Genomic DNA, 21,233 nt, shown 5'->3' with positions numbered 1-21,233 from the left:
CTTTGATATTAATCCCTGTGCAAGTGCGTGTGTGTGTGTGCGCCTGTGTTTGCACGCGTGCCTGAGTGTGATGTCATTCCCGAGCCATGCTGCTAAATCTATGCCAGTTTTAAGTTTTATCTCTCCGTCTGCATTATTTTAGAAGGATGTCAAGTAATGATAATCAAATCAGTTTATTTAAAAAATGCATGAATATTGACATCCTCTAACGAGTCATTATAGGCCATGCAGGGTACAGTATGCACAGCCATGCATTAGTCACTCATTAGCAAAACATTAGCTAGTCTTACTGTATTCGAGAGAGCACTCAGCCAAGGACAACACAATAACAGATAGAGAGATAGATAATCTTCTCTCACATCACTGTGTGTGTGTGTGTGTGTGTGTGTGTGTGTGTGTGTGTGTGTGTGTGTGTGTGTGTGTGTGTGTGTGTGTGTGTGTGTGTGTGTCTGGGCAGCACAGAAGGTTAGTGTTGAGCTTCGGCTGCTTGGTATTGATAACCCTTGATAACCCTTACTACACGCCATCTGACGGGTATGGCCACCTCCGGGGTTAAATCTTAACCCGTCATCTGACGGGTTGCGAGGCGTTTTGGCGTGCACCGTGTGTGTGTGTGTGTGTGTGTGTGTGTGTGTGTGTGTGTGTGTGTGTGTTTTAACCCCCCATGGATCTGAACATGGATCGGTGACGTGATAGTCAATCTCTGACACGTGAATTAAGCCATATCAGTCTGTAGCAGTTGTTGTAGTATCAGGTCAGTCTATGACGTCAGGCATATACGTACGACACACCAACTTGGCCTACATGTGACATCATGTCTACGTCACACGTAGGCCCGCAAACCTATATAAATGCTGACCCACACATCCGTTCAAAGGTCTGCATTATTTTATAACAGGGAGAAACCTATACATTACTGTGTGAAATGCTTTGTTGGGCTAAAAAGGGCTTCCAGAGACATTGTATGATGCTGCTGTAGCAGTGGACCACAAAGTGTACTGATTTAGAGGAGACTTTATCGAGTCCGAGTGTCTTCAACACTTTCTTTTTCTAAATAAAAGCTCTCGTAGCCTGTAGCTTTTATTGAGAAAAATCGGTTTGAGGGAAACGGAAGTTGCCGCCTGTTGTTCCTGCCTGTCGACTACAAAACAATACTACAACATGACGTAACGATATTATCCGCTCCCGACAGGATCATATACCCTAAATGAAATGGTGCCCAGGCTAAGCTCAAAAAAAAAAAAAAAAAGCAAGGCATACAACATTAAAAAATAATAGCACTAATGCAATACAGTGAGGACATGAATAACAAAAAAATATATGTACAGATCAATTAAAAGCAAGAGTGTAAGTGGGTCTTGAGCTGTTCTTCTACAGACATTTAGCTGTTGTGCTTTGATTCGCCTTAAAACAAACGCACGCACACACACACACACACACACACACACACACACACACACACACACACACCCACCCCAATGCAGACACTGCGGTTTGATAAGTCAGTGAGTCACAGTTGCTATCTCTCATACTGACGTCTGGGTTTCTATACCGACTTCCTCAATCACTGTTTATCTGCAGCTGGCAAATAGTCTCCTTCTCTGAGCAAACAGTAGACTAGGTGCAGTACACAGCACAGCATTATCTTCTAGTAGTTAGTCTCAAACTGGAGACTATAGGTATAGGTCATAGGTCACTGAATGTACTCAATATGAAGCTGTTGGCAGCATCTTCATGCGTGCATGCTCCATGTTCAGACCAGCTGCTGCTAACATGTCTGTCCGTGTCTAATGTGTGATTTGTGCGTGTGCGCGCGCGCGTCTAATGTGTGAATTGATGTTCTAATAGTCCATGTTTATGCAAAGAGCAGATGGTGTCGCCCCCAACCCAAACACAAAGACGCGAGGAGGAGAGGGGGGGGGGGGTCCCTGGGGGTCGTCCCCTGCAGATGTTAACCCCTCCCTCCCTCCCTGGGGGCACGGTGGACGGATGTGAGGGGTGATCGCCCGCTGAACGCCGTTTAACACCGGGGTGGGCGTGAGAGGTCATCTGCATGCTGGCTTGTGGTGGACGTTTATTTTTGTAAACATTTAAGTGTTGCCACAGACATACAAAATGAGCGGACAATACTGCAGAAACACATAAAGCGCTATAGCCCTGAATGACCCTTACAGGTCTGTACCTCTGAGAGTGTTCACATTGAACCAAATGGACCCTTGGAGTGCTGTACTCTTATATATGACAGTGTATGTCTGTGTGCGTGTGTGTGTGTGTGTGTCTCTCTCTCAGGCTCAGCACAGGGATGCGTTCGTCCAGGAGCGTTACGGTCAGTACGACCTGAGCGACCCCTTCCTGGCTCTGCAGCGCGACAGCGCAGTGGAGGAACGCCAACCGCACGCGCACCACCAAGGGTAGGTCCGTCCGTCGCACCATTATGACATCATACACACGCACCACCCTGCGTGCAGTATTTGATTTGGCTTTTGTTCTAGACTAGAGGTACTAGAAACTGTTGATTTATTGATGCATGTAAAAATATATATATTGTAATTTATTTATTTTTTGTTGGCGAAAACCGATTAAATAATCTGTATTATTTTGACACCGTTCCGATACCGATATGGCATTTTTATGGCCGATATGGCCGATTCCGATGCGCTACCGATTATATTATGCATCTCTAGTTGGTCCTCTAAACAGACATAGGGACACACAAAGCTACATGACGGAGAGGTGTGCCACCGGCACCGCTCAGAAATCATTAATGTGTCAGTGAATTATTTGTGTAAGTCATTTGTCATACAGTATCTTCCCTGTGCAGTTTGTGATTGATGAAGCCTAAAAAGAAAACACAAAAACACATAATTAAATCGCAGATCGCGATCATCTGTGTGAAAATTGATGGTCATTTAAATGTGTTTTTCTTTTCTTACATTTTGATCCCACGATTTTGTAACCCATTTTTCACCCCTGTGTCAAATTTAAATGCGTTTAATGGTGAAACGGTGGGACGCAGGGACCCAACCCTCCGGCCTGTGTATTAATCATAATTTAAATGTGTTTAACACTGAAACAGCGCCACCTAGGGACCCAACCCTCCGGCCTGTGTATTAATCATAATTTAAATGTGTTTAACACTGAAACAGCGCCACCTAGGGACCCAACCCTCCAGCCTGTGTATTAATCATAATTTAAATGTGTTTAACACTGAAACAGCGCCACCCAGGGGCCCAACCCTCTGGCCTGTGTATTAATCATAATTTAAATGTGTTTTAATGGTGAAACAGCGCCACCCAGGGGCCCAACCCTCTGACCTAGTTTGTATTAATGGTCATTTAAATGTGTTTTAATGGTGAAACAGCGCCACCTAGGGACCCAACCCTCTGACCTAGTGTGTATTAATGGTCATTTAAATGTGTTTTAATGGTGAAACAGCGCCACCCAGGGGCCCAACCCGCTGGCGGTGCTCAAGCTGGTCATGGCGCACTGCAAGAGGATGCAGGAGAGGATGATGGGACAGCTAACGGCCTCCGAGAGCAGACACAGGCGGGTAAGGAGAGGAGAGACCATGCTACTATAGCATACTACTCTTGAGTCTTGAGACCCTTGCGGTTCCATTTGGTTTCATTTTACGCTCTCAAGACTCTCCTAATGGTATACCAACATCAAAACAGCATGGAATGATTGTAGATCGACTATTTTCAAATGGCAGAAATGTATAGGGTTGAAGTGGTTAATGTATGTTTTCTAATCAAAATTAAAAAAAACTAGTAACTAAAGTTTTCAAATAATTGTAGTGAAGTAAAAGCACAAATTTTGTCTCTGAGATGTAGTGGAGTAGAAGTAAAAGTACTGTAAATACTCAGATAAAGTACAAAAACCTCAAAATTGTACTCAAGTACAGTACTTTACCAGCTCAGTGGCCTTGTGGTTAGAGTGTCCGCCCTGAGACTGGGAGGTCGGGGTTCGATCCCCGGCCGGGTCATACCAAAGACTCTAAATAATGGGACCCAGTGCCTCCCTGCTTGACACTCAGCATCAAGGGTTGGATTGGGGGTGGGAAGTGAGGACGCTGGCGTCGACTGTTCGCCGCTTCACCTCCCAATGTATGAATGAATGAACCATTGTAAAGCGCTTTGAGCACTTGGAAAAGCGCTATAAAAATGCAATTCATTACTTAAGTAAAAGTACTTAGTTACTTTCCACCACGTAATGCACTTTGGATATAGAAGGATCCGGATAAATGCACCATATGTGATGAACAAAAGGACGGATGAACTTCATAGTTTCCTGTAAAGCAGGAGGAGTGAACCTGCTGAGATGAAATATGAGTCATCAGTGCTTACTAAAGGAGCTGTAATAATAAGATGATAAGTCATCATTATATCCTCTCTGGGTCTCAGAGCTTTAAGAGTCCCACTAGGCCTCCAGTTGAACTGTGATGATTAGTCATTATCCCCTCTCTCTCTCTCTCTCTCTCTCTCTGACGTCTTACAGAGCAGAGCAGACTGTTTCAGAGTCTCAAACCTTTTCTTGTCAAGGACCCCCAAATTGACACTTAGAGGGTATGCGTGTGACATCATCACCAAACCCGGAAGTTATGCAGGAAAGCCTACTGAGTGGCAAAAAACTACTTTCTACATCCAAACAGAAATGTATGCATCTGATTGCATTAAATGACATTAAACAATGTTAAACTCACTTTGCATGTTGCTCTGCCACTCGATGGGCCATTCACTTCAAGCATGCGCATAACCTCCATTAGCCCGTTTGAAAACAGGGGTTAGGGTTAAGGTTAATGTTCTAAGAGTCCCTCTAAGGCCTCCAGTTGAACTGTGATGCTAAGGCAGCTGCATACATACCGTATTATCCACTCTTTAACCGATTCACGGTGGGAACGCCTTTTGGTGTTTTAAGCATTATGTTATTCTTTATATTTAATTTTTTCATCTCATATCTTTGCTTCTGGGAGGAGGTCCCTGGAACAACATATTTTCAGATGGGGGACAAATACAGATAATTCTGGGGGTCCTTGACATGGAAAAGGTTGAGCACCACTGATATCGAAACATGTACTATAGGTATTTATGTCTGCCTGCCTACATTACCCAGCATCCACTTCAACCACGTCAGAAGCATCATGGCCGCATGCATGAGCATGCATGCGTGCCACGCACACACGCACCAGTGTTGTTTTCGTCGACTAAAACTAAGACAAATCGGCTATTTTCAGCAAGTGTAAAAACAGACATTACGACGGCAAAATACATTTTGTTCGACTACATCAACTGTAGACTAAAATATTATGATAAAAGTCGACTAGACTAACAAAATGTGACTAAAACTAAATGAAAACTATTCAAGAGACTATGACTAAAACTAAAATAAAGAATTTCTGCCAAAAACAACACACCCACCCACTCACCCGCCCATGCTAGCACTATAATATCTAACGATAAATGCGTCTCTCTCTCTCTCTCTCTCTCTCTCTGTGTGTACATTTAACTGTAATCCACGTAACTTAAGAACCGTTCGCCCCACCGACGTCAAATTCAACACACACACACACACTGCACACCACCACCACACGGAGCTCTGTGCCCGGCCTCGAGTGGGTCGGATACACGGTTGTCCGGAACTGCCACAAAAGGCCAGTGGACCTAATGGCCAGGCCCATATATCACATGACTATTCTCTGTTTTTTATTACAATGTACATTGTTTTATTTTACTAATGTCTCGTTTTCTGTGTCTGTTTGTGATCTTACCTTGTTCTCATTGGTGTGGTTTTCTTTGGCGTGGGGCGTGGCTACAGGTGATCACTGATCTGGAGGAGGAGAAGAGGCGGCGAGCCCAGGACGTGGCGCAGGGTAATGACATCACCAGCATGCTGCAGAATGAGAGAGACAAGCTGTTACAGCAGGTACAATATACAGCATGATTTATGTCTCTATACTGCCTCCCCCTGGTCAGAGAGACAAGCTGTTACAGCAGGTACTGTATTGTACTGTATATACGTATGATTTATGGTGGAAATCCTGGTCTCTATACTGCCTCCCCCTGGCCAGCCGGGGGCGCCTGATGGAGGGGAAAAGAACTGGTCTCTATGCCTCCACCTGGTCAGTGTGTGTGTGTGTGTGTGTGTGTGTGTGTGTGTGTCACACTTTGTCCTAGTGTGAAGGTAGTGTGGGCCCAAAAATGGCACTGAACCAGCTCAAAAATAGTGAAAGGTACTGAAAACAAGTCTTTTGATGAACAATCAATATGTTTTTATTCACCTTGCAGAGTTCACATGAAAGAGTCGTTCCAACAAACAGCATACAAAAAAAGAAGTATATACAGCCCACTGGCCAGGTTGGCTCTATCTAGGTCTGCTCTGCACCCTGTGCAATCCTACATTGATTGCCCGGGCAGTGGCAGGTGCTCCTTATAAAGGCTAGGCCCCTCCCATGGACCAAACCAACCCTGGATTGATTCCACAATCATACCAGTGCAATTGATTCCACAATCATACCAGTATACCAGTGCATTCCCAATGTCCAGAGACATCACAATTCATAACATATTTTAGTGTCACATAATATTATAAATTATCTACATAATATGATGAAAGAGTTCTCTAAACAAACCCTCCCACTGTTGGCATGTTCCCCATACCCCACAGTAGTTGCTCCCTTCAATGAAGTCAACAATCAATTATCAATCAACAAATGCACAATAAATAATGTCAAACTAAACTCATTTTATGTAAATTCAAACTCTGTTGGTTATCTTCAGTCTCAGTGGCAGGGTGAACTGCCACAGTGTGTGTGTGTGTGTGTGTGTGTGTGTGTGTGTGTGCACGCGTGCGTGCGTTTTCAACCTTATTTTTTATCTACAATGTCTACCTACAATCACACATAGTCAGCTCGTAGATCGTCTCCCCCCCCCCCCCCCCCCCCACCCAGCGCCGCTGTACAATGAAGTTTAACATCTACAGTATACAGTGTGTACACTACAGTAAAGTCATGACGTTTATAATATTACTGTCGTAGCAAAAATAGCCGATCTACAAGCTCAAAACGCGTCGCCCTCACACAGTGAAGTGGTTAAAGACACCGAAATGACCGACTGGCCGGCACACACATAATTCCACCCGATGAATGACAGACAGGCACATCTGTGCGGAGCAGACTTCCCCTGCTTCCCTTCGCACGCACGCACACACACGCGCATACACGCATACACACCCCACCCCTGGGTTTCCTCTCCGCAGTTCGAGCTTTGATTTAAGACCTAGTGGACCAGAGTGTCAACGGTGCTCCATTGTATAACACAGTAGGGTGGAGCAGGCATTGTAGACGCACACGCAACGCACACACGCACGCAATAACGCATTACAAAATTCCATGATACAGCATTTATGACCTCCTACTACCTCATCCCTATAACTATTTCACCCACAGGATACACACGGGCTCGCACACACACACAGTTACGTGCGCACACACATAAATAGGGAGATTAATCATCAGCCTGGGAGAATATGATCTTAAGCCTGCTTTTGAGACACTCTTTCTCTCTCTCACACACACACAAACACACACACACACACACACACACACCAAACAATGATTTTTTCAATGTTTCTGTGGTGCTGGCAGATCTCAGGTCATATAAGGCATAGGTATAAAAGGAATATGTTGTGGAGACAGATCATGATTGTGATTCACTCTGAATGTTCCACTCACATTATCAAGGACCCCTAAAATTGACACTAATTAGCCCGCGAAGAGATACGCCAGGGACCATGATCAGAGAATTTTTTTACGACTTGATTCTCAACTATTTTCATTTCAAGGAACCCCCAGTTTGACATGCATTAGTCTACGGACCCCCATTTAAAGCTGCTATAAGCAATAATATGTCAAAACTTTAATGACACAAAATGTAGTCTCTGTGACTCAGGGGCCGCAATCTGCATTCAAAGTTGTTCCTAGAAGCTTTGTCATTGGTCGAAAAAAAAAGAAAACCCTGTCGAAATGACTAACCAATCAGGAAGTAGACAGGGAAATCGACCAATGACAAAGCTTCTAGGAAATATTTGAATGCCGATTGTGGCCCCTAGATGTGTCACAGAGACTAATTTATTTTGGGAGCATTTGGGAGCTGTCTGAATAGCAAAAAAATTCAAAGGTCATTACAATTTTGACATATTATTGCTTATAGCAGCTTTAATGACATTTCTACTGTATCTCAGGGACCCTGATGTTTATAGTCCATGTTAATTTAACTCTGAGGGTTTGGTTCTGGCAACCGTTTATTTTTTATCAGGTTCTAAGCAAACATTAAAAGTCCATAGACTTGGCTGCCTGCACATGATGTAATGTCAGAAAGCCATGAGTTGGAGTGGCTAACGGAGCGGCACGCCCCTCCAAAAGCCTTTGATGAGTAATAAAAGGAACGGTGCTCACTGGTGAAGTATTGTACGAGTTTACAAAACAACAGGAAGGCCAGAGGACTCCTCAAAAAGCCTTCATTAGAATCATTACATAAAAATGTTCGTGTGCGTGCGTGCGTGTGTGCACACGTGTGTTGACCTATGGTCAGGGACAGCCATTATCTCGGGCCTTCCTGTGCCCGTATAAAGCCCCATGGCGGTGCCGGTCATTCTGAACAATGGTTGGTTTCCTCTGCTGCTTCCTATGGTGCAGCCGTGCACGTGTGAGTGTGAGTGTGAGTGTGAGTGTGTGAGTGTGAGTGTGAGTGTGAGTGCGTGTGCGTGTGCGTGTGCGCGTGCGCGTGCGTGTGTGTGTGTGCGTGTCTGCACATGTGTGGAGGAATATTTTTTTTTGTTACGTTTCGGCCACAAGAGTTCCTTCCAAGGGTCACCGCCATGCTGGCTTTGTGGTGGCCATTTTTGTCAAACATTTGGTTCCATTTGTACACTCTCAGAGTTAAGGGGGTCTTTGGTTCCATTTGTACACTCTCAGAGTTAAGGGGGTCTTTGCAAATAAAACAATTGAGAACCACTGGTACTAGTTGGACTCCCCATGTGCCTTAACTATAATGCATATTCTGAAGAAAGACTTGACATTCAGTAGTTGGGTCTTATATGTTAAGTAAGTAAGTTCCTTCCTAGACGTGTAGTGTAGTCAAAAGTACAAAGAGAGACATTATGTTGTTGTGATCATATGAAATTAATATGCTGTAATGAGACTCAAATTGATTTGATGTGAATATATCTCTGTATAGACACCGCTATGGTGGAGAACAGCACTCTTTTGCCCCCTGGTGGTCAAAAACAGATGCTGTCAAAGAGCACTAAAATATATATATTTTTTCCCCAGTGGTGGAAAAAGTATAATTATCAGTACTGCAATAAAGAAATACTCTGTTACAAGTAAAAGTCTGGAATTCAAAATGTACTTGAGTAAAAGTACAAAGTATTTGTATAAATAAAAGCACATTGTGATGATTTGATTGGCTGAGCACGGAATGTGATGTATAATGATGATGTACGATGATAATAGTGCCCCTCACTTCACACGTGTGATTTTATTTCTTTAGATTTCTAAGCGTTTAATAAATGTATGTTTTTTTTAGCACTGTATATTTGTATGTCATTAAATGCCTATCCTAGCCCCTTAGATAGCACTTTATGTAGACTTAGATAGTATTTAAAACAGACTTATAGTATGTTACGTAGACACTAGACAGCACTAGAATTGCATTTTATGTAGTCATAGCACTTTATAGTACACATGTATAATATATAATATAGTATAGTAAGTATATAGTTTACAGTTTCATGATATACTAGATACTCCACTGTTACGTTCTTAGCTTACGCATGTTTCATGATAACTACTTTTTATGTATGTGATGTATGCCATGCTTTTTTGTTATTGCTTAATGTAAGTCGCTCTGAATTAAGAGCGTCTGCTAAATGCCTAAATTGTAAATTGTAAATGTTCTGATGAATGGAAACATAATCCTTAGTGCTTGTTTGGATCTTTCAATCCTCGTATTGTATTGAACTGTGCTTTCAAATAAACGTTTTCAATTCAATCCCACAGCTGGAGAGTGAGCATGCGGTGGTGCAGCGGCTGCATCAAGAGCACGCAGCGGCATCGAACCGGGCAGAGGAGTCTCTGTCCCGCCAGCGGGAGGTCCACGAGGGCCTGACGCTGGAGCTGCAGGAGGCCACGGGACAGCTCCGCGAGGAGGCCCAGAGGACCGCCCAGCTCACAGCCAGGTATACCGTAGTTTATAGAGGCCAGCTCCGCGAGGAGGCCCAGAGTACTGTATACTACTTTAAAACAGTTGTCATGTTGCACACATGCCTAAAATAGCTATTATTTGCGCCGCTCTCGTTGAAAACAATGTATTTCCAACTCCAGCTTGTACCAGTTGCAGGCTGCATGAACAGCACTCGAGCGCTCGGTTTCTGCCCCCTCAATATCATAACTCTTCTATTAGATGGCTCTGGCCCAGCTCACAGCCAGGTACCGTTGACAATTTCGTCAACAAATAAAAACTATGTTGGGAAGGGACTAGTGGACAAAGAGATCCAGTATAAAGTTACACTTGCATTCTGAAAATAGCCGATCTACAAGCTTACAACGTGTCGCAGCTCGACGCGTTGTGCTGTGAGCTTGTAGATCGGCTATTTGAAGCAAGCGTAAAAACAGCCATTACGACGGCATCAAGGCACGGCCAGAATACATTTTACTCGACTCTTCGCACTTCACACGGGTGTGATTTTGTTAGTTTTCATTAACTCTAATAACCGTTCCCCTCTCCTCTCCGCGCCACGCTCCAGGCTCCAGGAGGAGAGCGACGCCCTGGCGAGCCTGCGGGGGGCGCTGGAGGGCGAGACGGGCCGGGCCGCCAGGCTGGAGGCGCGCGCCGAGAGGCAGCTGGCCGAGCTGGACACGGAGCGCGAGCAGATGAGGCTCCGCCTCCGCAGGGAGCAGGAGAGGAGTGGCGAGCTGGAGAGACACGTGGAGGAGCTGAGGAGGAGGCTGGGGGAGGGGGGAGGGGGGGAGGGAGGAGCCAAGGAGACCGCCAAGGAGGTGAGTGTAACACAGGCAGAACATTTTGGTTTTAGTTTTTAGTCATAGTCTTTTGAATAGTTTTCATTTAGTTTCAGTCAAATTTTAGTCACCCGGAATGGATGAAAATAGAGCCCCTATGGCAGGGGTGGGCAATTATTTTTCCCAAGGGGCCACATGAGCAACTGAAAATATGTTGGAGGGCCGGGCCAAAAGTCTGAACTCAATTAAGCTTAAATACACATTTTATTTCTATATAAAAAACAGTAAATTGCATTGTTTTGACAGCTGGTAAGAGCGTATGTTATTATTTGGCAATGAAAAGGTGAGGTTGTCTTACAAAAATGTAATTTATTCAAGCAAAATTTTCAATGGTAAACAATATTTGACTAATTTCCAGTCACATTAACACCAAAGGGCATTTTGTTGCATATTCTGTTGAAACAAGGGTTTTCTTAGCTTTTTAAAGACATCACATCATCTTTGTAGCAATGTAGCCCAAATAGACAAGACAACACTGAACTGTGCAACTGTGTAAAACTGTGTCCCAGTTATGTAGTTTTAATCATGCCTATACTAACAGTTTAGTGTTTTTTTTCCAGAACTGTGCAGAAAGGTAAACAATATTTGACTCATTTCCAGTCACATTAACACCAAAGGGCATTTTGAGTTTCATATTCTGTTGAAACAAGGGTTTTCTTAGCTTTTTAAAGACATCACATCATCTTTGTAGCAATGTATCCCAAATAGACAAGACAACACTGAACTGTGCAACTGTGTCCCAGTTATGTAGTTTTAATCATGCCTATACTAACAGTTTAGTATTTTTTCAGAACTGTGCAGAAAGAAAAAAAGTGTCCCATTTCACTAGTTTTATCATACATTTACATGGCTGTATATTTCCACATGTTAGTGTTCAGTTCATTTTGTTCTTGTTCAGTGTGAGAAATCCAGTCTCTGTTGAGCTTTAACAAGTCCATCAAAGTCAGGTTGGATGTGTGAGGTGGAGATGCGAAGCAAAGCTGACAGGTGTTCATCAGTGAGAGAGGATCTGTACCTGGATTTGGTAAATGTCATCACTGAGAATGTTTGTTCACATATGTAGGTAGATCCAAAGAGAACCAACATCTTCTGAGCATGTTTCCTCATGTTTGGAAAGTTCTCCTCATTGAGAGCAGAGTAGAACTCTAGCAGGGATGCTGACTTAAAGTGCTCTTTCAGTAATGAATCAGACTGCAGGTCAATGAGTTCAAGTTGAACATCAGTGGGTGCATTATCCACACTGCAGGTAAAGGGAGAGGAAACCAGCTGCATTTCATCCTCAACCTTTTTGAAATCTTGAAATCGCCTTGAAAACTCATCATGCAGTGCTCCTAACATGGTTGAGTACCTGTGGCGGTGATGAGCTGATGGTTTGACTTCTTTCAAGGTTTTCATGTTTTCAAGATTGTTGCTGCCCAGTTGCCTTGAAAATAACTGCAACTTTGTCATGAAAGCTTTCACATGGCTATGCATTTCATGAGCAAAAAGGCCCTTGCCTTGCAGTTTTGTGTTCAGTTCATTCATCAGTGCAGTCACATCAACAGCAAATGTTAAATCTGCCATCCAGTCCTTATCTGACAGCTCTGGGATGACTTTGCCTTTCATCTCACAAAACTCTTTAATTTCTGTTTTCAGGTCCCAAAATCTTTTTAGCACTTTGCCCAGGCTGAGCCATCTGACAGCTGTGTGGTACCTGACGTCACTATGCTCACTCTCTTCCTCCTCCAAAAGTGAAACAAACTGCCTGTGATTCAATGCTCGTGCTCTGATGAAATTGACTGTTTTTGTAACAACATCAACAACATGGCTAAGTTTTAGCACTGACTTGCACAACGCTTGCTGATGTATAATACAATGTATAAACACCAATTTCTGCTCTGCATTGAGTTCACTCACTTTATCTTGCATTCGTTTCAAAAGCCCGACATTTTTCCCCGTCAGATTTGGACAACCATCCGTTGTGACACCTGCCAGTCTGTCCCATTGCAGTCCCAGCTTTTCCATGGATGCGGTTACCTCCGTGATCAGATCACTCCCCGTTGTTGTTCCTTTCATTGGCCGCATGGCTGCCAGCTCCTCCGTAATCTTGAAGTCGCGCGTTATCCCCCGGAGAAATATGAGCAGCTGGGCTGTGTCACGGATGTCACAGCTCTCATCCAAAGCCAAAGAAAAAAAGTCAAAGCTTGCCACTTCACTTTGCAGCTGAAACTCCAGATTCTCTGCGATGTCCTCCACCCTTCTAGTCACGGTGCGCCTGGAGAGGGGGACTTTTTCAAACGCCTCTTTTTTCTCCGGGCATATTAGCGCTGCAGAGTCCACCATGCACTCTTTCACAAACTCCCCCTCCGAGAAAGGCTTACTGTTTTGGGCAATTTTGTGGGAAATCACAAAGCTGGTTCTGGTCGCTGCATCCCTGGCTTCGTGAATCTTTGTAAAACAGCCTTGTTGTTTCTGTAGCTTCGCTTGCAAATCTTGTGATGTCCGCGCTCGTTCAGCATCAGACAAGTTTTTGTATTTCTCTGAATGTTTAGTCTCGTAATGCCGACTTAAATTGTACTCCTTAAACACGGCGACATGCTCTCCACAAACTAAACACACCGCTTTACCTTTGACTTCAGTAAAGAAAAATTTAGTCGTCCATATTTTATTGAATACTCTGCATTCGGTATCCACCTTTCTTTTTTTGGCATGAGCCGGCATTTTCGCATGTTCAGGGGTGACAAGGAAGCGAGACAGGTTGTCAATCACACGCAATCAGTTACAGATTGCGTGCGTGCCCCGTGAGAATTCATGTGGGCTTCAAAATAAAAGCAATGCCGTTTTAGTCCCCCGTAAGGTAATTAAAGTATGTGTTATTTTCTAATTATCAAGTAATTTTCCACGGGCCGGTCAGAGTCAGCCGGCGGGCCGTATGTGGCCCGCGGGCCGTACAATGCCCAGGTCTGCCCTATGGGCTCCATTTTCATCACCACTAAACCCCTTATCCCTAAACTTCTTTGCCTTTGTTACTATTTTGAAAAACATTGTTGAATAGTTCAGCTAGCCTCTACATCGACACGTTATGAGCTTGTAGACTGGTCATTTTAACTATTCAATGGAGCCCATAGTGTTTTATGATAATTTTTTTGTGATATTGAATTTTGTTATTTTTCCGAACGTAATTCCGATGGAGCATTAGTCCAACATGCGGGAACAACGGTCTGACAATACCGCTCGAACATGCACTGCAGTAAAAGCCTCATCTGCATGGCACAATAGTGCCTTTATTATGAAAAAAGTGTTTTAACCCATTTAGGCCTGACGTCAAAATAAAAAACAAGCCTATTTTTCAAAAATAGCAGACCTACAAGCTCGTCACGCGCCACTTGGTGGCACACTATGAGCTTGTAGATCTGCTATTTTTCATTAGCTAAAGTATAACATAATGCTTAGTTAAAACACCAAAAGGGGTTCCCGCCCAGAATGGGTTAATGCTTGACTGTACTCTGTTGCCATGCACATTTCTGTCTAATAAACGATTCAACCAATCAGGTGAAAGAGTCGCCTGCAAAGACGACGACGACGCCCGCCGTGCCCGCATCCGCGTCCAGCCCCGCTAAGACCGAGCCCGACCTCAAGGCGGTGAGCTCCGCCCACAAAACCACCAGCCAATCGCCAAAGGTCAACGGCCACGCCCCACACCACCACCACCACCACGGCCATAAAGACACAACGGCACCCCCGCAGGATGGGAGGAGAGCAGCGGAGAATGGAGGCGGGATGATGGAAAATGGAGTAGGAGCGGCGGCCATGTTGCATTCACCTCCTCTTCTTCATCCTCATCCTCAATCTCCCTCCAGCACCGCCTCCTCCTCCCTCTCCTCCTCCCCCATCTCATCCCCTGTGCTGGCCAAGCGCCTGGGCAGCCCGCTGTCCTCCTACCAGGTACAGTAGAACTACAGTACAGCACTCGCCCCGATTAATATAATTTGAGATAATCCTTTTCGTCTTTCTTTTGCACAATCACGGATTTTCACTACTTTTGGAGAAACCTATGAAAATATGGGGACTAAATCGTTACCAAGAAATTTCTTCTCCAATATGTTTCTGAAGGTGTCTAATAAGATTGAAATTCAACTCCCGTGGGGAATTTGAGTTATTAGCATAGTATGTGACAATACCCTTAACATCCTATATAAGGCAAAAATAAGTTTCATCATTCTAAAGAACTAAAAACACTCCTTGGGAAGAAAACAGCCATAGCCGTCATCACAAATGTGATGAGGTCAGCACATTTGGGATGTGGATATGGCAGAATTTAGCCCAATGGATGTTCTTTGTGCAAAACTAATGCTTGGAATGGATTCAGAATCATGAAAAACCCCTAGTGTCATATGTCACATGCTACTTAAAGATGGAGTGCCAATTTTTTTGTATTTTTTCATGTGTCTATGAGGTGACAGTACTTCATTAGACACTCTGGTGTCGTTTTTATGTGCAATGGTGTATTTACTTTGTATTTAGGGTTTCTTCCTGGAACGGGCCAATGAAATAACTTGTGCTGCTCAGCACAAGTTATCTGATAAATCTCCTTTTATAACCTTCCCTCCCAGGCGGGGATAAACCAGCGCTTCCACGCCGCGCGGCACAAGTTCCAGACGCAGGCGGAGCTGGAGCAGCAGGCTCCGCCCCTCTCGCCCCGAGACCTCTCCCCGACCGCCACGCCCCCCATGGCCCCGCCCACTCCCCCGCCCGAGAACAGCACGGCCAAGCAGCTGGCGCGCAACACCGTCACACAGGCACGTAGCACTAACCCATGTAGACCTGAGGTCTACGTCTTGTAACCACTTTAACCATAATTTAAAACGTCACCTGTTGAAAAATAGCAGATCTCTTTGAATATATTTTCTTTCACAGCGAACGTTTTAACTCAAATATTTACTTCTGGGGGGGGGGGGGTCTCTGGAACAACAATATTTTGAGTGTGAGCACCACTATTAATTGCAATTATTTGTGTGACAATTAGCCCATTTAGACCTGAGAACAGATTGTACAAATGTCTTCTGAAAAACCTGTTTCTTTAACGATTTAATTGTGTTTGTTTAATTTTAATATTAACTGACGAGTGTGTATGAATATTGTATGTTGTTTTTATGCTATGATGTTTCATGTGGACGTCAGGAAGACTATCGACCGCGGAAGCTAATGGAGATCCGAATAAATCAAATAATGTGTTTTTTTCGCATCGTCCATAATATCCACAGGTCCTCTCTCGCTTCACCAGCCAACAGGCGGGCGTGAAGCAGCTCACTCCCATCAGCAGCTCCCCGTTCGGCACAGACTACCGCAACGTAGCGTCCCCTCCTCTCCCCACCACCGGGGGGCGCTCTCCTTCCTCGGGGGGACCGCTCTCGCCCGGCGGCGGCAGCCTCAGCGGCGTCCGCTCCCCGCTCACGCCTCGCTCCGAGCGGAGCCTCCACAGCCAGAGCCATCCGCCCGTCCCGCCCAAGAAACCCGGGATGAGTCCAACGCCGGGTTCGCCGGGCGTCGCCGCGTCGCCAGCGTCGCGCTTTCCGGAGCTGACCGGGAGCTGTGGGCACGGCGGCAGCAACGGCCAGGAGGGCGGCGCCAAAGAGCCCGATCTGCTTTTGTCCTCCAGTTAGCTTAGCTAACGGCTAGACGCCATTTGGTTCTCGTGTTGGGGGCACGGTGGTGGTAAATGGTGCATTTATATAGCGCCTTTATCCAAGGCGCTTTGCATAGATTGTGCATTATACATTCATCCATTCACACACATTCATACATCCATCGGTGGCAGAGGAAACCATGCAAGGCACAAACCTGCACATCGGAAGCAATTAGGGGTTCAGAGTCTTGCTCAAGGACACTTCGACACTAACTCTGGGGGGAGCCCACGGGGTTCGAGCTGGCAACCTTGTGGTTGCCATCCGGTCACTCTACCCCTGAGCCACTGCCGCCGGTATAGCACTGACAAGTAGAGAAGGTCCCGGGTTTGATTCCCGCCGGGGACGCATGTGGGTGTGTTCTCTCCTCCGCGTCATCAGCGCACATACCCTATAGGTGGGGTTGGCGAAAAGGGCCTTTCTGTGTGGAGTTTGCATGTTCTCCCCGTGTCCCCTAGGGATAGGTACCCTCACAAAAAACATGCAATAATCCTGGTCTCTATACTGCCTCCCCCTGGCCAGCCTGATGGAGGGGAAAGGAACTGGTTGGAATAATGTGTTCCTTCCATGCGCTACGTCCAACCGGGGAAACTCCCCCAGTGTCAGGCGATAAGAAGAAGCGGCCTGCTCAGTCACTCCTCATGCATTGAAGGAAGCATGGGCTCAGTTCGGGGCTCTCCCCAGGTTGGCAGAGGGAGAGTAGCGCCCAGGATTACAGATTAGGCAATTGGCACCAGGTGTAAAAAAAAATGGGTTACAAAATCGAGGGATAAAAATGTAAGTAAAAAAAAAAGCCACTGGTAGCTCAAAGCCTCATTGCTTCAAACAATGCATTTACAAGGGCTATGTTAAAGGGCTATGTTAAAGCCTAGCCATATTATATAGGACTGTGTATTGTCCAAAATAGGCCTAATTTAAGTACCTAGATTCTATGCCACTACCTAGCAATGGATTGGAAAAGAACACTGATGCAAAGTATAGTATATTCTGGATTATTTTTTATTGGAATTTATTTGCTTTTGTTTGTTTATTCTTTTGTATGATTTTTGTATCTTTTTTCCTTTTTTTTTTATTGTCTTTTTGTATTACCGGTCCGCCGTTTTAAAATATTTGACTATTTATCTGTTACTGTCAAGATTGGCTTTCTGACGATGATACAGAAAGTCAGTCAGAAGAACCAATCACAGGACATGTTGGTCAATGATGTTGACAGTCAGAACGAATCACAGGACATGTTGGTCAACCCAAACTTTAAAGGCCTTTTAGGATTCACACTGAATGTAAAGTCAAGGTTTCTTTAACAATGACACGTCCTTTCGGTTCCCTTGATGCTTACTTTGATACCAATACTGCAATTTAGAACAACTTTGTTACAAGTAAAAGTACGGAATTGAAAATGCACTTGAGTAAAAGTACAAAAGTATCGGCATCAAAAGTAAAAGTACTCATTGCTCAGAATGTGCCATTTCACAAGTTCATAATGTGTACAAAATCTATTGAAAATAGAGGGTATGCGTGTGACATCATCATCAAACCCGGAAGTTACTACTAACAATGCCTACGGAGTGGCAAAAAACTACTTTCTGGCCTTGACAACCCATGCATCTGATTGCATTAAACAACATTAAATGATGTTGACAGTCTGTCACTTTGCATGTTGCTTTGCCACTCGATGTGCCATTCACTTTAAGCATACGCATACCCTCTATAGCCGATCTACAAGCTGAAAATAGCCGATCTACAAGCTCACAATGCGTCACGTTGCGACTTGCGACGCATTGTGAGCTTGTAGATCGGCTATTTTCAAATGGCCAAAATGTATACGGTTGAAGTGGTTAATGTATGTTTTCTAATCAAAATTAAAATCGTCAAGTAACTATAGTAACTAAAGTTTTCAAATAATTGTAGTATAGTAAAAGTATAAATTTTGGCTCTGAGATGTAGTGGAGTAGAATTAAAAGTACTGGAAATTGGAAATACTCAAGTACAGTACAAATACCTCAAAAATGTACTTACTGTAAGTACAGTACTTAAGTAAAAGTACTTAGTTACTTTCCACCACTGTACTATAGCCCAAACCTTTGGAAGCTCCGAGGAGGAATAGGGCTCTGTCTGTAGCACGTAGAGACACCTGTACTCCAGTCCAAAGCCGAGCGGTTGTACTGACTATAAACACAAGGGACAACGTAAACAGATCTACAAGCTCACAGCGTAGAGTAGCTTTGGAGTAGAGTAGGGCTGCTGTTTTCGTCGGGGGACAGAGAATGAATTAAGCACAACAGTCAGATATAACAGCATAGAAAATGTAGGTGTAGTCTGTCCCCCGTCCCCACAACGTTATTTCAAAGTCGTCGGTTTAGCTCTTAAAGGTTTGGAGATGGATCGGTGAATCCTGTATGGGTGCTACAGTACATAGGGCTTTCACTTCTAGTGATTTTTACGAGTTGACTAGTTGCCTAGTTGACTAGTCGACTAGTTGTTTAACTACCTATTGTGTTAAAAAAGAACTTTAAAAAAATAGTTGCACATTTAAAAACTGTACATTGTGACTATGATCTTGAGGCCTACAAAAACGGGGGGGGGGGGGGGGGGGGAACTAGTCAACTAGTTACTAGTACAAACACAAACAAGGTCAACTAGTGGATTTACTAGTCGACTAGTTGAATAGTCGACTGGTTGCTTAAAGCCCTATGATGGAAAAATTTACACGAGTAATCCGACCAATACATTGTGTATTGTGTATATACAATACATTGTGTATTGTGTATATACAATACCCGGCAAGACATTTTTGGTCACATTTTGTACATGGTTACAAATGGATAGATTTAACACTGATGATGTTACTGTACAGCTGAAATCACAAGTCTTTACAAAATGAGTGCCAGTTTAAGAATGTGACTGCATGATATAATTCCGTGCATGTTTTTTTGTTTTCTTTTTATACGATTTCTACTACAATAGTCATGAATACACTGGGTCTTGTATTGAGAAGGGAGAGTACACCATGAATACACTGGGTCTTGTATTGAGAAGGGAGAGTACACCATGAATACACTGGGTCTTGTATTGAGAAGGGAGAGTACACCATGAATACACTGGGTCTTGTATTGAGAAGGGAGAGTACACCTTGCACTATATACTTTAAAAAGGTGCTACGAATGATATTCTGTTGTTAAAACTCTCCCGAATGGAATCGCTATCCCGACCGGCACATGTATTGTCTGATGGGGATGAGACCCCCGTTACTGAACAATGTATTGTCTAATGGGGATGAGACCCCTGTTACTGAACAATGTATTGTCTAATGGGGATGAGACCTCGGTTACTGAACAATGTATTGTCTAATGGGGATGAGACCCCTGTTACTGAACAATGTATTGTCTAATGGGGATGAGACCCCCGTTACTGAACAATGTATTGTCTAATGGGGATGAGACCCCTGTTACTGAACAATGTATTGTCTAATGGGGATGAGACCTCGGTTACTGAACAATGTATTGTCTAATGGGGATGAGACCCCTGTTACTGAACAATGTATTGTCTAATGGGGATGAGACCCCCGTTACTGAACAATGTATTGTCTGATGGGGATGAGACCCCTGTTACTGAACAATGTATTGTCTAATGGGGATGAGACCCCTGTTACTGAACAATGTATTGTCTAATGGGGATGAGACCTCCGTTACTGAACAATGTATTGTCTAATGGGGATGAGACCTCGGTTACTGAACAATGTATTGTCTAATGGGGATGAGACCCCCGTTACTGAACAATGTATTGTCTAATGGGGATGAGACCTCCGTTACTGAACAATGCATTGTCTAATGGGGATGAGACCCCTGTTACTGAACGATGTATTGTCTAATGGGGATGAGACCTCGGTTACTGAACAATGCATTGTCTAATGGGGATGAGACCCCCGTTACTGAACAATGTATTGTCTAATGGGGATGAGACCTCCGTTACTGAACAATGCATTGTCTAATGGGGATGAGACCTCCGTTACTGAACAATGCATTGTCTAATGGGGATGAGACCTCCGTTACTGAACAAACACGCTATACTATAGTGTTTGTTCAGTAACAGGGGTATAGTCTATAGCAATGATCAGGGGTCATCTTGTCACACTTGTTCAAATGGAACCAAATGGACCCGCCATTTGTACGCTCTCAGAGTTAAGGGGCATCCTTGCAAATAAAACATTTGAGAGCCACACGAGTACTAGTTTCCTAATATAATATGCCATAGTTTCATGCTACTGTACCTAATCCTGAAGAAAACCTGGAGACTTGATATTCAGTAATTGGGTCTCGTGAAAATGTTAACATTATAACGGTGTGTAAAAAAGAAAATCTAAACTTTGCCACGCACACATTACACATTTATCCGTGTATGCACATGTTGATGACCCCTGGCAATGATTACGGTGGGGAATATTAAAGGGATTGTGACATTAAAACAAGTTTTTGTAATTCTTCTTAATTTTTGTT

General features: G+C 44.0%; 1 protein-coding gene and 1 long non-coding RNA gene across 2 annotated transcripts in view; one reads left to right on the top strand and one right to left on the bottom strand.

The window, feature by feature from the left end:
• The window catches only part of cttnbp2nlb (CTTNBP2 N-terminal like b), a 46,151-nt gene extending 27,667 nt beyond the window's left edge, over positions 1-18,484 (top strand). The window contains exons 3-10 of the mRNA XM_080763765.1: positions 2,290-2,411; positions 3,436-3,550; positions 5,815-5,922; positions 10,058-10,236; positions 10,804-11,056; positions 14,609-15,001; positions 15,670-15,855; positions 16,321-18,484. Coding sequence (XP_080619891.1) covers positions 2,290-2,411; positions 3,436-3,550; positions 5,815-5,922; positions 10,058-10,236; positions 10,804-11,056; positions 14,609-15,001; positions 15,670-15,855; positions 16,321-16,719 — 1,755 coding nt within the window. The 3' untranslated portion in view covers positions 16,720-18,484. The remainder of the gene's footprint in view (positions 1-2,289; positions 2,412-3,435; positions 3,551-5,814; positions 5,923-10,057; positions 10,237-10,803; positions 11,057-14,608; positions 15,002-15,669; positions 15,856-16,320) is intronic.
• A 648-nt stretch (positions 18,485-19,132) lies between these two features.
• LOC308315541 lies at positions 19,133-20,810 on the bottom strand. The gene is made up of 2 exons (XR_013964046.1): positions 20,781-20,810; positions 19,133-20,740 (listed from the first exon to the last, which is right to left on the bottom strand). It is a non-coding gene; the product is annotated as an uncharacterized lncRNA (long non-coding RNA).
• Between the last annotated feature and the right edge of the window lie 423 nt (positions 20,811-21,233).

This window comes from Protomyctophum bolini, assembly GCF_963924005.1.
Source record: "Protomyctophum bolini genome assembly, chromosome: 5".
Classification (NCBI taxonomy): Eukaryota; Metazoa; Chordata; class Actinopteri; order Myctophiformes; family Myctophidae; genus Protomyctophum; species Protomyctophum bolini.
This window is presented reverse-complemented; position numbering and strand designations above follow the sequence as displayed.